Raw genomic sequence first — 15,462 nt, 5'->3', positions numbered from 1 at the left:
CATTGAGGGCCACATCAGGGTTGTTCATGGGGCCAGGGTAGGCGTAGTCAGGGTGGGCATGGCCAGTTTGACATCACTCATGTTGGGGGCACCCGTGGAGCGCTCTGCCAGCAAAAACGGGCTCCCGAGCTCTGTTTTTGGTTGCGATGGCCTCCTGCAACCCTCTGCCAGCGAAAATGGAGCAGGCGCTCCCCCCAAGCTCCATTTTCGCTGGCAGAGACACTGCAGACCAGTCTGTTGCTGTTTTCAGGGCAGCCCCACAGGCCAGATCTAAGCACCCCACAGGCTGGATCTGTCCTCTGTGCCTTGAGTTTGATACCCCTGATTTGATCTAATCCTCCACTCAATGTTGTAATACAACAGCATATTCCTGACAGACAGCTATCCAGCCTCTGTTTGAACAATTCCAGCAATGAAGAGTCTAAGGCAGTCTATCCATTATTCAACAATAGCAATAGCACTTAGACTTATATACTGCTTCACAGTGCTTCTACAGCCCTCTCTAAGTGGTTTACAGAGTCATCATATTGCCCACAACAATCTGGGTCCTCATTTTACCCACCTCGGAAGGATGGAAGGATGAGTCAACCTTGAGCCTGGTGAGATTCCATCTGTCAAATTGCAGGCAGCCCTCAATCAACAGAAGTAGCCTGCAGTACTGTATGCTAACCATTGTGCCACCATGGCTCAAAAAGGAACTATTACCTTTGTTCCTGATCATGTCCAACTGAAATCTACTTCCTGTAATTTGCACTTACTTGCACTTATTGCTTCGTATCACCTGAAACAACTTGAACAATTCTACTTTGTCTTCTATATTATGACACCTCTTTAGATACTAGAAAAGAGCTGTCAAGTTCCCCTCAATCTTCTCTTCTATAGCTAACAATTCTTTCAACTATTTCTCATAATGTGGTCCTTAAAGACCCTGGTTATCTTTTCCTTCCAGAAATATGTATAACTAGACCTGTATTTCTATTTAAACACATTTGAAGACTGTTTTTTAAAAAAGAAATATACACCTACCACTCTTTTTGGATGGATGACATGATCTTAAATCATCACAAGTACGGGCTGGGTGCTTCTTGGATCCATCAGGGCTGCGCATGGTTTCGATCTGGCTACTGAGTGACTTCAGTGTGGCATGGACTCCTGGATCTGTTTTATTGCTGTCATCTGGAGCAGCTTCATCTTCAGTGAACTCTGGTAGTGGGTCTGGTAGACCATCGTCATAATGTCCCATAATGTCACCAATTGCAGCAGTAAGATGGCCAGGGGGACCTGGTGGGCCTGGGGGACCAGGATCACCAGGAGGGCCCTACACACAAAAAACAATACAGACCACATCCAGGATTGTAATATCTGGGACACAATGTTACCATAACTGGATAGTAGTTCCAATCACTACAACTAGAGTCACTATAGGCGGCTATACAAATTGAATAAATAAATAAAAGTTAACTGAAGGAATCTTTTAGCTACCCAATTTGCATCAGTAATTGCAGTAGCAAAAGAATAATTATATTGTTTCAGTAATAGAATATTATAGTTCTAATTGATTACTACCTGGACATAGATTAAGAATGATTATTTTGGAGCACTCTTCCCCAACACTGTAATATTGATAAGGTCTGAACTCATTGAACTAACAATTTCATGTTTTCTTGTTCTCAGGATAAGCAAAGTCACCCTTTTCACCCTTATTTTTTATTCTTGAGCAGAGGCAATAGTGGCAATAGTGAAACTTTTTTGTATTCCTGTCTTCTAAAACACATAAAATGTATGAAGTCACCAGGCATCAAATACAATTTGAAGTAGAGTTTACTATTTTTTTGAGTTTAGAGAACCTAATCTGAATAGGAGATGAGGGATAGGAGAGTTTTTTGCTCCTTTATTGACAGATTTGGATCTGGATCGCTCCTTTATTGACAGATTTGGATCTGGATCACTTCTATAGTCCCTGTCACCATTAAAAAGTGATCCATTAAATAACCAAATTGGCAGTGCAAATGGCAAAGACAAAAAGACTGATCTGGGTTGCTCCTAAAACAAGGAACATATGGTCAGATTCCTACTTCACTAGTTCATGTGCCCTGCATTTATAAAAAAAGATGTGGCTTCTTCCAAATTGGCATGTAATTTGGACTCACACAGTGGAGCCTTGGGTCACGACCGTAATCTGTTCCAGGACCACGGTTGCAACCCAATTTGGTTGTGACCAGAAGCACAAACGTCTGCATATGCTCGGAACAAAAAAAATGGCACCAAAGGGGAAATCAGCACGGAAAGGGAATCTTTCCATGCCAATTTTGTTCACTGCCCGATTTTTGAATTGTGACCCAATTCAAAAGTCAGGTGGATATTTTGTTCACCACACAATTTGGTTGTGAACAGAAGCATTTGCAACCCGAGGTTCCACTGTATAAGCTTACAAGTCATTAAATGGACATAACTGTTCCTCTCTCTGACTGACCCAATTTCCCATTATTTACCTCAGGTCCTGCTTCTCCTAAAGTTCCTCTTACACCAGGAGGTCCAACAGGTCCATGTGGTCCAGGATTTCCTTCTTTACCAGAAGGTCCAATAGGACCTGGGGGACCCTATATTAAAAACAAAAGTTCATGTTTATCATATCAATAAGGGCACATAAATAATTTCCTTTCTTTTCAGCTAAAGATACTTCTTGCCTTTCTCGGCTTTCTACAAGATAATTATTACCGGTAGATATTATTTAATCTTAATAACTAATTTATTTATTTATTGGAATTTGTTAAACAAAAATGAGAACAAGAATAAGAGAATAAAAATACAATGATAGGGATGATAGACACATTAGTGCACTTATGCACACCCCTTCTACTGACCACTTAAGTATGAAGTAAGGTCCATGGAAGTCAATTCGTGACTGAAATTGTGAAAATTTGTAGCTACGACAACTGAATCAGGTAGGGCATTCCAAACTTTGACAACTCTATTACAGAAATCAAATTTTTACAGTCAAGTTTAGAACAATTTACATTGAGTTTAAAGTGGTTGTTTACATGTATATTATTGTGATTAAAACAGAAAAAGTCATTTTCAGGTAAAACATTATTATGTATAATTTTGTATGCAATACCTAGTTCTGACCACAAGCAATGCAGTTCTAAGTTATCCAAACTTAGAATTTCGAGCCTGGTGACATAAAGAATTATATTGTGTACAGAAGAATGCAAGACTTTTCGCGTTAAGTACCTGCTCGATTGTGCTGATGTCAGATATATTGTGGGGATTCCAAACAGTTGAATAATACTCTAAAATTGGTCTAGCATAAGTTTTATAAGCTCTAATTAACACTACAATGTTTTCAGAAAAAAAGTTTCGCAAAATTAAATTTACAACTCTTAATGCTTTTTTAGCAACGCTATTACAGTGAGCTTTGGAGCATAAATTGTCAGAGATAAGTACACCTAGGTCTTTAACAAAGTGAGGGTCATCTGCTAGATCAATGCCACCTAGCTTATACTTGACATTCTGATTAAGTTTACCAATATGTAAGACAGAGCATTTATTAATCAAAATTTGAAGTTGCCAAATAGATGACCATTCAGACACATAGTCGAGATCACTTTGCAAAACAACAGAATTATCTGTAGAATTGAAGAATTTTACGTCATCAGCAAAAAGAACGCAATTGACCTAATATGCTGCCTTGCGGAACACCACTTGATGCAGGATTGATGCAGGATTAGACAGCAAGATCCCTATTTTGATTTTCTGCAGTCTATTAGACAGGAAAGCAGCAATCCACTTGTGCAAAAAAATGCCGTAAGAGCTTAATTTTAACAGGAGTTTATCATGTACTAATGTATCGAAAGCCTTACAAAAATCTATGTAAATTGCATCTACAGCCTTACCTTGATCAAGACATGTGGATGTTTTTACAGTGCAAAATTTGTAAATTACAGGATGAATTTTTCCTAGAGCCAAACTGTTTCCCAGATAGCAAATTATTTGTTTCTAAGTGGTGAATGATGGATTGGTTTATAATTGATTCCATAACTTTGTATGTAACACAACACAAAGAAATTGGTCTATAATTTTCAACTGAACTAGGGTCACCCTTTTTAAAAATTGGTATAACTATAGCTCACTATAGATCAAGCAGGGAACTAGTTCGAAATGATACTCCAAAAATTGTACACAAAGGTTTAGCAAGCTTTTTCAGGAAAAAAAACACCTAATCCATCTGGTCCTATGGATAGCAATGGCTTTAAATTACATAATGCTAATTCAACATTATCTACTGTAAATTTAATATTCAACAATTTGCTACAACTATTTGTGGTTTGACTTGTGAATGAGGGAGTGCAACCATTGGTATCCACAAAAACTGAACTAAAAATGTATTGAAAAGATGGGCTTGACCAACATTGTCATTACAATCAACCTGTTTTGCCCTTTAAGGGTGGAATCACTTGTGAATCTTTAAGTTTCGAGTTAACAAAGTTGTGAAAGGCTCACATAGAGTTTGAATTTAACAGCTTTTCTTCCTGTTTACAGAAATAATTGGTACATTCTTTAATTTGATGATGTAAGGCTTTGTAGTGGCTTTTGAATTTGGCAACAAAACATGTCTTGTCATTCCGCCAAAGAGATTTTTTTCTTAGATTGTAATTTTCTTATTACCTTGGGTAATTTATTCTGTATAACTTTTTTGGTTTTTCTTAGTACATATACATTTATAGCTCGATTTATTTCAAGCAAAGGAATGTTATAAAAATATTCTACATTTTTACAACCTGAGAACAGATGGTGCCAATTTAAAGATGCCAAATCAGCAGCTATTAAATCATAGTTTGCTGTTTTAAAATTATAATTTGAAGAACAGACATTAAGACCCAGTTCAGGAGAACGCAGATTAATACAAAACTCAATCATATTATGATCACTGTTAGAAAAGGTTTCTTTAACGTGTAAGCCATAAATTAAATTTAAGCTATTACAAAGAATTAGATCTAGACAATTGTTGAGCAACAACTAACTGCTCCAGCCCCAAGGTTGTAACAGCATTGTAAAAAGTTACATGTATTGATTCATTAGTTGATTCACTTAATTGCTAAGTCTGATTGTTTTTCTTCTTCTCTCTCCCCTCCCAAAAAATACTCATGGGATAAAAGTGCTAACTGAGTGATGCTGAAATACAAATTTGGTGGGGAAACAACAAAGATGAATGAGGTAACAATGTTACTGAATAAGAATGAAAAGAATAAGAACAGGCTTTCTTACACGTCTTTATTGCTTGAATGTAGAGGCACCCTTTGTGGCATCTGAATCTGCTAATTTCCTCTCTTTTAGATATTGTCTGAAGATCTAACAGGTCTAACTGACTGGCTGAAATGCTTACGTGGTAAAAGTATTCTTCTCTTTTTCAGTCCCATCAATAGACTGAGAACCTAGGAGAGCATTTCAGCCATTTTATCTCCATTATTTTAATAGTGAGATTGAATAAATGCCAATAAAAGCCTTACTCCCCTTGTTCAAGTTATTTTAAAAGAACTGCACTTGCTCAAGGTTTTCTGTTATAATTATCAGGTGTTTCCTGTGGGCACTCCACAGAGCTCCTAGAAAAAATGTGAACCATAACATAAAATGGCTCCCAAGAGGCCATTGAAGGGAGAAGCTTCTTTGTTGCTGGGTTATTCAAACATTACAATGAAGATGGCTTTCCCTTAGGGTAAAAGATGCAGATGGGTGAGTTGGAATATGCTCAAACTGTTCTTTTTAGCAGCTGCTGCCACTAACTACACTAAATCGCTGTGCTTAACTTTACTTGGGGGAGATATCTGAAACCAGGAAAGCTAGATGCCACCAAATCCATGTCCAATTTTAATGTTATTTTGACGTGGCAGAATCTGTTTTCTGGAATTTCCAATAACAATCCAGTAGAAATCTGGGAGAGGTTGCTGTTTTTTTCTTTTGCTTTCCTCAATTTAATCATTTTTGATAAGCTTCAATGGTATACTGAAGTTTTCTTCACATACAGTATGCACACAACATGCACACAGATTCACCCATGAGCACACATTCATTTTTGCACCTTTTCTCTCCCCCTTTTCAGGGAAAACTGCTGGTATCAAAAGTTCACAGTCTTCACTGAGTATCCATCCACATCTTAATCCATCTTAAATTTGTATCTTAAGCCTTGAATCCAAGAAACTTAGAAATTGATCTCCTGCCCTAACTTATTCTTCAGAAGGCCTATTCTGGTTGCTGACTCATAAACTGGAGCTGTTTGTTGAAGAAGTCTTATCTGATATCAAATTTGATGCCTTTTGGCACAAACAGAAAAATGGTTCCCAAATATATTTTAAATCTGTATTCATTCTCTTTTTGCTCTTCTGAAACATTGTTCTTCTAAAACACAACTCTCAAATTTTCAAACATCCCAGCCAGCCAATGTTAGCAATAAAAACATTGATAAAATTAAAACCAGAGAAATATTAAGCTTTTAGTTGTTTATATTGTAAGTTGTCCCTTTAAAAGTTGCTTGAGTTCTGTGCAAAATTGGAAAGACGTAAGGAGTTGGGAAAGGATATAATATGAGTAAAGAATGAAGAACACCGAGATCTACACAGAAAAAGATAACTAAAGCCCATTGGAAAAGTATGCATTAATGTGCACCAAAGTTGCCATTAGTTGATACCAACAAATTGGAGGTTGTTATTGAAAATCTTGAGGAATAAGAACCTTTTTTGGAATGAAAGCTAAATCTTTGTCAAGTTAGCATCTTTGCCAAACACTAGGTTATATTTAGAATTCCATACACAAAGGAATTAAGGAAGGTAAATGACCTCAAGCACAACCTTGTTTAATAAAAAAATAATCTGCATCCCTATCCAAATTAATTTTACTCTGAAATCAACAAACACCATCTGTACAACAGCAAACATAAAACGGGGGGAGGGGGATTTAATTGTTTCCATATTATATTTCACATCTGGTTTACTCACTCTTGGGCCAAATGGGCCTGGAATCCCAGCATTGCCTTGTTCACCAGTAGGTCCCTGCAAAACACAGTGTGAATAGTCTATGTTTTCTCAAATTACATCTCATCTTTAAAGAAGAAAATATGATGGTTTTGAATACATCAACCTGGGGTATCCAGTGATGACCTATTATTCTTTAGTTTAAAGTCTCAGCATTTCTAATTCATGACATAATAACCTGAAGATAACAAAAAATAAGTTGTATGTAGTTCTAAGTCCATAGACAGTTCGTTCTATGATTAAGATCACATTGGAGCAAAGACAGCCATGCTTGGCCTCGAACCACGGCAAGAAAATATAATTTTGAATTTTGATTGCAAAGATTATTAATCACCTTGGAAAACCAGAGCCCTAAATTAGCGGGCGAGGGAAGGCAATGTAATAAAACTCTTCCCTATAAGTCCTCATTCTCCCTATCAACAATATTTTCCAATGCATCTCTTGTTAACAGAAAAATGATTTTGAAGACACTCCAGATTTTAATACAGACTGGATCACAATGAAAGCAAAAGCAAAATCATCAAGCAATCATTTCCATTGTGTTATATAATGTACTACACCTTGCATGCACTTGTTCTGACTGACAAACAGCTGCTCAGCAGTTTTCCTATGGCAAAAGCCTACAGAAAATCTTTTAAAGGATTTACAATAAATAATTAGTTAAAAGAAATTGATATATTTTTCTTTTTCATTTCCAGATAAATGCACCATTTTGAATATGGAGACAGTCAAGGTTAATACTTTTTATGAGCCATGGTGGTGCAGTGGTTAGAATGCAGTATTGCAGGCTGATTCTGCTAATTGCTAGCAGTTCGGCAGTTCGATTCTTAATGGCTGAAGGTTGACTCAGCCTTCTATCCTTCTGAGGTAAAATAAAGAGTCAGATTGTTGAGGGCAATATGCTGACTCTGTAAACCGCTTAGAGAAGGCTGTAAAGCACTATGAAGCGGTATATAAGCCTAAGTGCTATTGCTATTTCTAAGGCCTTTTTTTACATTTTTTTAAGATTCAAAAAGGTGATTGAGTGCATCACCCAGAAAAGGAGTGTTCCACCACAATAAATAAGGAAGCAGAGGCAGAAGGCAGTGCCAAGTGCAATATGATATATGCACAAAAATGGCAGTTGCAATGGAGAACTGGAGTAACAGTAAAACAAATATATAGATAATGTCTTACGGGAGGTCCAGGGAGACCTTGCAGGCCAGTGAAACCTCGATGCCCTTTCTGTCCCCTGTCCCCTCGATCACCATTGTCACCTTTGTCGCCACGTGGACCTTGGGGACCCTTAAATTAGAAAAATAAAACAAAATAAAATTAAAATAAAATGCAAAGGTACAATCCATCTAAAATTAAAGATATTTCTATGCTTTTCAAATCAGGCATTAGCAATATGCTCCATTTCTCATTGATTTCAGCAAACTAAGACTGCATACCTTCAGTTCCCTAAATGAATATCTATAATAAGTATCCATAACTCCTATACATTCTTTACACATCTGCAACAAAATTTATTTTTTAAGCTATATGCCATATCACTCACATTTCTTTGTGTGCGTGTGTTGTACATATATTGACATGCAAAGCTGTTCAAAATGCAGATTGATATGTACTGAGAAGATAAACAAACTCCATCTATAATTATAGATTATTTCTATTCGTTTTAATATCCTGCATCTGTTTATGGTGTATATAAAAAATATAGAAAATTTAAAATTTAAAAATATTTAAGAATATGTATCTTCTACCTGGAACTAGATATAGTACAGGTGAATCTAATCTGAGTAATTTATATATCTTAATTATTACTTTATTTTTCATAAGCTTCAGTTATATTGAGTGCTAAAACACAGATATACAAAACTTGCATTATTGAATTTATTTTTAACAAAAAGTACAACTATTCTTCAAACAATTAAGGTTTCCATTAAAAGAAAATGTAGAGAACATACGGGCAAACCTCGTTTTCCAGCACGGCCAGGAGGACCTACTGGGCCTCGTGAACCCTGCAATGAAATGAAAAGATGGTTTCATTTATGATTGCATCTATATACTTAGAACAGAGTTTCTTACGGTCTTTGTGTTATGGAACCCTTGAGGGTCTATTGAAATGTTAGCAGAAAAATGCATGAAATAAAATTCACAGGTATAGTTTTCAAAGGAAACTGCTCAAATGTAATTATCAAAATATAAACCATTGTAATAAATTTAGATAATGAAATTTACTGAAGAAACACTTTTGGAGATTCGAAGTCATATTTTACCTTGTTTGTAACAGAATGATAAAGTAAATTTCAGCTAGAGGTTAATGAAAATTAAAAAAAATCATTTATTAAACATATTTACAGGGCATGCTTATCTCACAAAATGTGACTCTGGGTGGCATACTATCAACAACGCCACATCTATTAAATACGACCATCTCCAAAGTTGATGGAGTAGTAAAAAAATTTCCCATCTGAGCTTAGAGAGCCCCATAATTTATCCACAGAAGGGATCCATGGAACCCAGATTAAGAATCTATGCCTTAGAGCAGTCATTCATTTAGCCTTTTAACTATACAGCTGTTTTATATAGGATCTTCATAAAGGATTCACAGTAGAGCTTGGCAAATGACACATCCAGGTCAATTAGAAAACTACAACAGCAAATCTATTAGACAGTTAAATATTACTTAACTCAGAAACATTAATATACATTCATCAGCCATCTCATTTCATGGCCAGAATTCTTCTTTCATAATATATGTCTTAAGAAGGATAAATGATAATGGGTAGTTGATTGTATGGTCAAGAGTTCTGTCAATGAAATGCAAATAATATAAGGGAATAGCTATACTTACTGGTTCACCTCTTTGTCCCGCATCCCCTGGAGATCCAACTGGCCCTGGGGTACCTGAAATACCCTGAGAACCAGGAAGTCCTGCAGGTCCAGGCTCACCACGATCACCCTACAACAAATACCATTCCAATTCTACAATCAGATATAGATCACTTCCAAGTGCATATCTTTATACAGACAAAATTACACATTTTGTTCTATTATACTATTATTACTGAACTGCTGTGCTACAACTATCTACAATATAGCTGGGGTGGATCAGAAGAAAGCCATGAGATAAAATCATATCTGCAAAATAGTCCAATAAGGACTGGACATGTTTAGTCTGTATTGGAGAAAAAATTATCTGGAACTTCAAAAGGAAGCAATCCAGAAACCTAGAAAAGAGAATTGCTGACTGCTGGGTTTCTGAAGGGGAGCAAACACTGCAAGATTTTTATACATCTCATAGAATAATTTCCCTTCACACATAGGAGCTCTTCTTCCCTAATGAGTGTTTATGAAGAAAAAATTGACTCTGGGAGAAAGAATTTGGGGATATTAGAGTTGGGTTTCTAAACCTGTCAGTCAATGTTATCACAAAGTATGTTGATTATTACTATCTTGTTATTTTAAGTGTCAGATTTTTCTGTCTACACCACATTGAGCCATTGGGAGTAGAGAGGCATAAAAATTTTAATAACAATAATGATAACATTTCATTGCAGGCTCACTCTGCTAACTTAGCTTAACTTCCAATATGTTATATGCCACATGGTGAATTATAATCTTTTTACCTGTCCTTACTAAGATTATACTGATGAAGACCCAGAACAAATAGATTAGACACATTTATGCTTCTGTTGTAAAACTGGGTCTGTTTTAAAACATTCATCCTTATTAAGAGTTCCGACGGTGATTTTTCTCAAAGATTGAAATATAAAGGATGGCATAAAACTCTAAATCAACAAGAAAACAACAGCTTTATTCATTGAAATTTCAAACTCACTTACCCTTTCACCAACAGCTCCATCTCGCCCAGGAGTGCCATCATTACCAGCAGGACCCTAAGTTGAATGAGAAGTGGAAAAGTGGATTATGTGTGACATCAGATTTGTCCTAAAATAATATTTTATACATGGGATTGCCTTTGAAAAGGGCTTGGAAATTACAAAATAATCAGAGACATATAAAAGGAAACTCCAATGGTTGAAATTAAGCTGTGTTGATAATATTAAGAATAATATTCATATTGCTATTTTATGAAAATGCAGCAATGTATTTTAGTTGCATTTTTGAAACTACTAAAACCAACCAGATTATAATACCAAAAGAGAATGGCTTACAATACTTGCCATTTTTAAAACAATTATACTGGCCTCTTGTTCAAGCTCCTAAATTTTATAGCCTAGGTAATGAATGGGCAACTGGTAGCCTTTGACTGGATTTTGAAGCTTGAATACAAGAGAACATTGAAAACCTTCAGTAGCATCTCTATGCATTTTTTCCTTCAGTCAAAAATTAGAGAGAAAAACTGAATGCCAGAAAGATGGGGAGAGACAACATGCCAAAAAAGAGAGTAAATGATACCAGCCACTTTTAGCTCTTCCCTACTATATCCTTTAGTTCCACCAACACTGAGGCCTCTAACGGGGGAGGCCTCTCCCCCATTACTTCTACTGAGAGACTTTCAGTAGGACAAAAAAAAACCTTGTCCACACCTGGGACTGACTTTCTTAAGGATCAATGTGATACAAATATCACTGAAAGAATATCTGTTCTAGAAACGTATACATTTATTCACGGGCAGTTATTTGAATCCATAACATTGTTAACCTATTCTTATGTCAAAACTGCCTATGAAAAACCACTTACCTCTGGCCCTGCTTCACCCACTGGTCCAGGAGCACCTGGAGGACCAATAGGCCCAGAAGGACCCTTGTCTCCTGTTGGTCCAGTTGGACCTTGCTTTCCAGGAGTTCCCTGGCATGAAAAGAGAGACCATGTCAATGATTAAACCCACGGATGATTGTTATGTATAGCAAAGCATTCAGACATCAGTTTAAATGGGCATCAATCATAGCTACGTTCTTACAGCCATAAAACAGAATAACAGAATAGAAAGAGTTGGAAGGGACTTTGGGAGTCTTCTAGTCCAACCTCCCTGCTCAAGGTGGAGACCTTATACCATTCGAGACAATTGGCTATCCAGTCTCTTCTTATTAAAAGCCTGCAGGGATGGAGCACCCGCAACTTCTGAAGGCAAGTTGTAATACTGGTTAATTGTTCTCACTGTTAGGAAGTTTCACCTTAATTCCAGGTTGCTTCTCTCTTTGATGAGTTTCCATCCATTATTTCTTGTCTTGCCTTCTGGTGCTTTAAAAAATAAGTTGACGACCCACCCACCCACCCCGTCTTCTTTGTGGCAGCCCCTCAAATACTGGGGTACTGCTCTCATGTCACCCCCAGTCCTTCTTTTCCCTGGGGTTGAACAGAGTTGAGTGCATAGTCAAAAATGCCAGTTGTGGCAATACTCACGGCAGAGCCTGGCAGGCCAGGCATGCCCCTTTCTCCACGCTGGCCGGGCATTCCCACAATACCTCTCTGCCCAGTAGTTCCAGATGGACCTGGGGGGCCATCAGGACCCTGGAATACACAAGGAACAAATTGGCTTACTTAGCAACCTCTAACATTTATATTCAACCAGGACGTCATAGTTTAGCATTTGAGCTAATCAAGAAATAGCAAAGATGAGAACATCTGATGCTGCTGAAAGCTGTAATGTAAGTTTTTTGTTTCCTTGCTCTAAAAGAAGTGGTTTAGGAGGGAAATTTTTGAAGAAAAAGGCTCAATGACCCTTAGCATTTTGAGTTGAAATCAAGGCTTCCCTCTACTTTTTCCCAAAGATCAGGACAACCATATCTCGGCTGCAAAAATTCAGACAACCATCTAGAGAGCAGCAAAGAAATATAAGCTCTACTGCTCTGCTGACATCCAGGGCCTATCCAGAGTTTGTTGGGTCAGATATAGTAACCCACCCAGCACTTGTGGGTTACAATAAAGAACGTAATTTTCTTTAGCTTTAACGCAGAGTCTTCATTTTTTTTTTTAAAGGCCTGGGGAAACATGTGAATTAGAATGGATGAAAGAGAAAAAAGCACAGAACAAAAGAGCAGGAGTTGCTATGTCAAAAGAGAATTAGAAGCATTAGGAAACAAAAAGGCAACCATATCACAGATTATAAATATCACCATAAAATATATTCTTGTAGGCTTTTTGGCTCCTGGTAATGAGATAATTTTGGTTCACTTCTAAAGGTATATGAATAACTAAATTCTTGAGGTAAAAAAAGAATGGAAAGTTTCCATATCTCGTTTGCAAACATAAGCTTTTCTCTACTTCCCAGTCTCACCCTCTACTTACATGTTGTCCATCTTCTCCTGAGTCTCCTTTGTCTCCAGGGCTGCCAGATGGTCCTGCTGGGCCTCTATCTCCTACTCGACCATGAGAACCAGGATCTCCACGAACACCTGGAGGACCTTCTTTGCCTGGTTCACCAAGAGGCCCAACTGGACCAGGAGCTCCCTGAAAAAAGAAGCTTCTGTTAAAAACAGACAGGTCAGTGATACAATTTCTTTTCTCTATTGCATTTTACAGCATACTACTGCTCTAGAACATAGCTAGGATGCTTCCTATTTGATCAGTAGTTTTTCATTCTTACGCTGCTCACTTCCAGACCTGATCTAAGCCTCAGAAAAATGTACTATATATTTCTAGGTTTTTTCATCGTGCTTTTCTAAGAAATAATTATGTTACTTATATTACATGCATTAGAAATGTAATCAATTGCCATTCAATTATTGTCAAATACTCCCTAATTATTAAATACAATCCTGTGTATGACCTCAATATTCACATACTGTAAATAATTTTAATCTTTTTTAAAAAAATTGGATTTTAATATTACTGTTTCTTATCCCTTTGCTGAAATATTCTCAAGCAGGTCAAAGACCACAATAAAGACTCACTTGCTTACTACTCAATATATCAATACACATAGGACACTTATTTTTTTTTTCTTTAAATGCAAGAAAGTCCTTAAAGTTTTAGAGTTCCAATAATCTTTTTGTACAGTCTTGAGCCAGGTGACAGAATTCATCCAACCTCTACATATAGTGCTTCATGCATTCAAAATAGAATTTCCTTCCAAATGAAATAGCACTTTAGCAATATCTATCTCATAAGAAATATATTGTGCAACATTATCTCTATCCATAAACTAGAGTGTGTAACATCTTTATTGATATTAATACTGGTATCATCTTTCCCCTAAGAGCATATGCAAAGAGAGTTAAAAAAATCAGCAAGTTGTTGGTCACAGTGCTGCAAATGAAACTCCAGTCCAGTTGTGACACCATGTTCATCAACCTGCAGGTATCTACCCACCATCTGTAGATGCCCATGTTTCTACCCTTTCAGTCTTATGACAATCCTGCACTGAGTGAGGGACAATAACTTGGCCCAGTAGTTCTCAATCTTTTCACCATGGACCCCCTTTAAATACCTTTTCTGGCCACGGACCATGTCCATGGATCCCCAAGACTTAACTCAAGATTTAAATCATAACATTTCTTCAAGCCTTCATGGACCTCCTGTGATGACACTGCAGTCGTCCCCCCCCCCAGAGGCCCGCAGACCCTAGGTTGAGAACCACTGACTTGGCCTAAGAGCACCAGCAGAGTAATAGTGGAGAAATCTTCTCCATATAATTCATAATCTGCTATAACACATTGACATATTATCTCAAGGGCTGGAAACCTGAGATCCTGAACCTCCCCCCTCCATTTTTTTGGCATTGATGAATGGGAGTTGTAGTTCAGCAATACCTTGAGGATCAATTTTCTGCCTCTGCCTATTTTAACACAAAATGGGACACAAATGATATTTTAAAAAATCATTTGATCTTCGCTATGTTTGCATTATTTTACAATACTTGTTTTAAATAAAATCCTTACTGTAATATATCTAATTAAACATCTAACGTACTGTAAGTCCTGGGGGTCCAACTCTTCCAGCAGATCCAGGAAAACCTGTAGCACCCTAGAAATAAATAAATATACATGGGACCTAGCAAACATTTATATGTACTGTGTTGACAAGCATTCTTTATTGTATAAAGACTTAAACATCATGTCTGAAATATACAAGGGTGCTAAGAAAGTCAGAGATATCCCAATCAAAATAAAAGCTAGAACTTTACTCATAGGAACTTTGCTCAATCAACTTACAGGGGGTCCTTTTGTACCACGGCCTCCTTTGAGTCCATGAACCCCAGGAGGGCCCTGAGTGGAAATAAGAAAAAGAAGATTAATATTCAGCTGCCACAGCAAATGATGGGAAGGAGAGTTTTATTTCAATGAGATGTTTACTTACTGGTGGACCATGAGAACCTGAAAGACCTTGAGGTCCTGGGGATCCAGCATCTCCTTTCTGCCCAGGCTCCCCAGGTTCACCTTTCACACCAGGTTGACCATCAGGGCCCTAGAAACATTCAAAGAAATGACCAATCCGGTTCTTTCATCTATTCCAAGCCTATGTTATGAATGTTATTTTTAAC

General features: G+C 37.1%; 1 protein-coding gene across 3 annotated transcripts in view; it reads right to left on the bottom strand.

Annotated features, from left to right (window-relative positions):
* COL5A2 (collagen type V alpha 2 chain) overlaps positions 1-15,462 on the bottom strand; it is a 173,328-nt gene that overhangs the window by 7,213 nt on the left and 150,653 nt on the right. For all 3 annotated transcript variants that reach the window (XM_026668017.2, XM_087949585.1, XM_087949586.1), the window contains exons 39-51: positions 15,279-15,386; positions 15,134-15,187; positions 14,892-14,945; positions 13,269-13,430; positions 12,384-12,491; positions 11,721-11,828; positions 10,859-10,912; positions 9,868-9,975; positions 8,978-9,031; positions 8,205-8,312; positions 6,993-7,046; positions 2,493-2,600; positions 1,027-1,318 (exon numbers count right to left, since the gene is read on the bottom strand). In XM_026668017.2, the coding sequence (XP_026523802.2) occupies positions 1,027-1,318; positions 2,493-2,600; positions 6,993-7,046; positions 8,205-8,312; positions 8,978-9,031; positions 9,868-9,975; positions 10,859-10,912; positions 11,721-11,828; positions 12,384-12,491; positions 13,269-13,430; positions 14,892-14,945; positions 15,134-15,187; positions 15,279-15,386 (1,372 nt within the window). The remainder of the gene's footprint in view (positions 1-1,026; positions 1,319-2,492; positions 2,601-6,992; positions 7,047-8,204; positions 8,313-8,977; positions 9,032-9,867; positions 9,976-10,858; positions 10,913-11,720; positions 11,829-12,383; positions 12,492-13,268; positions 13,431-14,891; positions 14,946-15,133; positions 15,188-15,278; positions 15,387-15,462) is intronic.

The sequence above is a fragment of the Notechis scutatus genome, chromosome 1 (assembly GCF_049901735.1).
Source record: "Notechis scutatus isolate UNSWTSFEM ecotype Mainland chromosome 1, rNotScu1.2, whole genome shotgun sequence".
Classification (NCBI taxonomy): domain Eukaryota; kingdom Metazoa; phylum Chordata; class Lepidosauria; order Squamata; family Elapidae; genus Notechis; species Notechis scutatus.
Note: the sequence above shows the minus strand (reverse complement) of the source record. Positions and strands in the feature narration are given on the sequence as shown.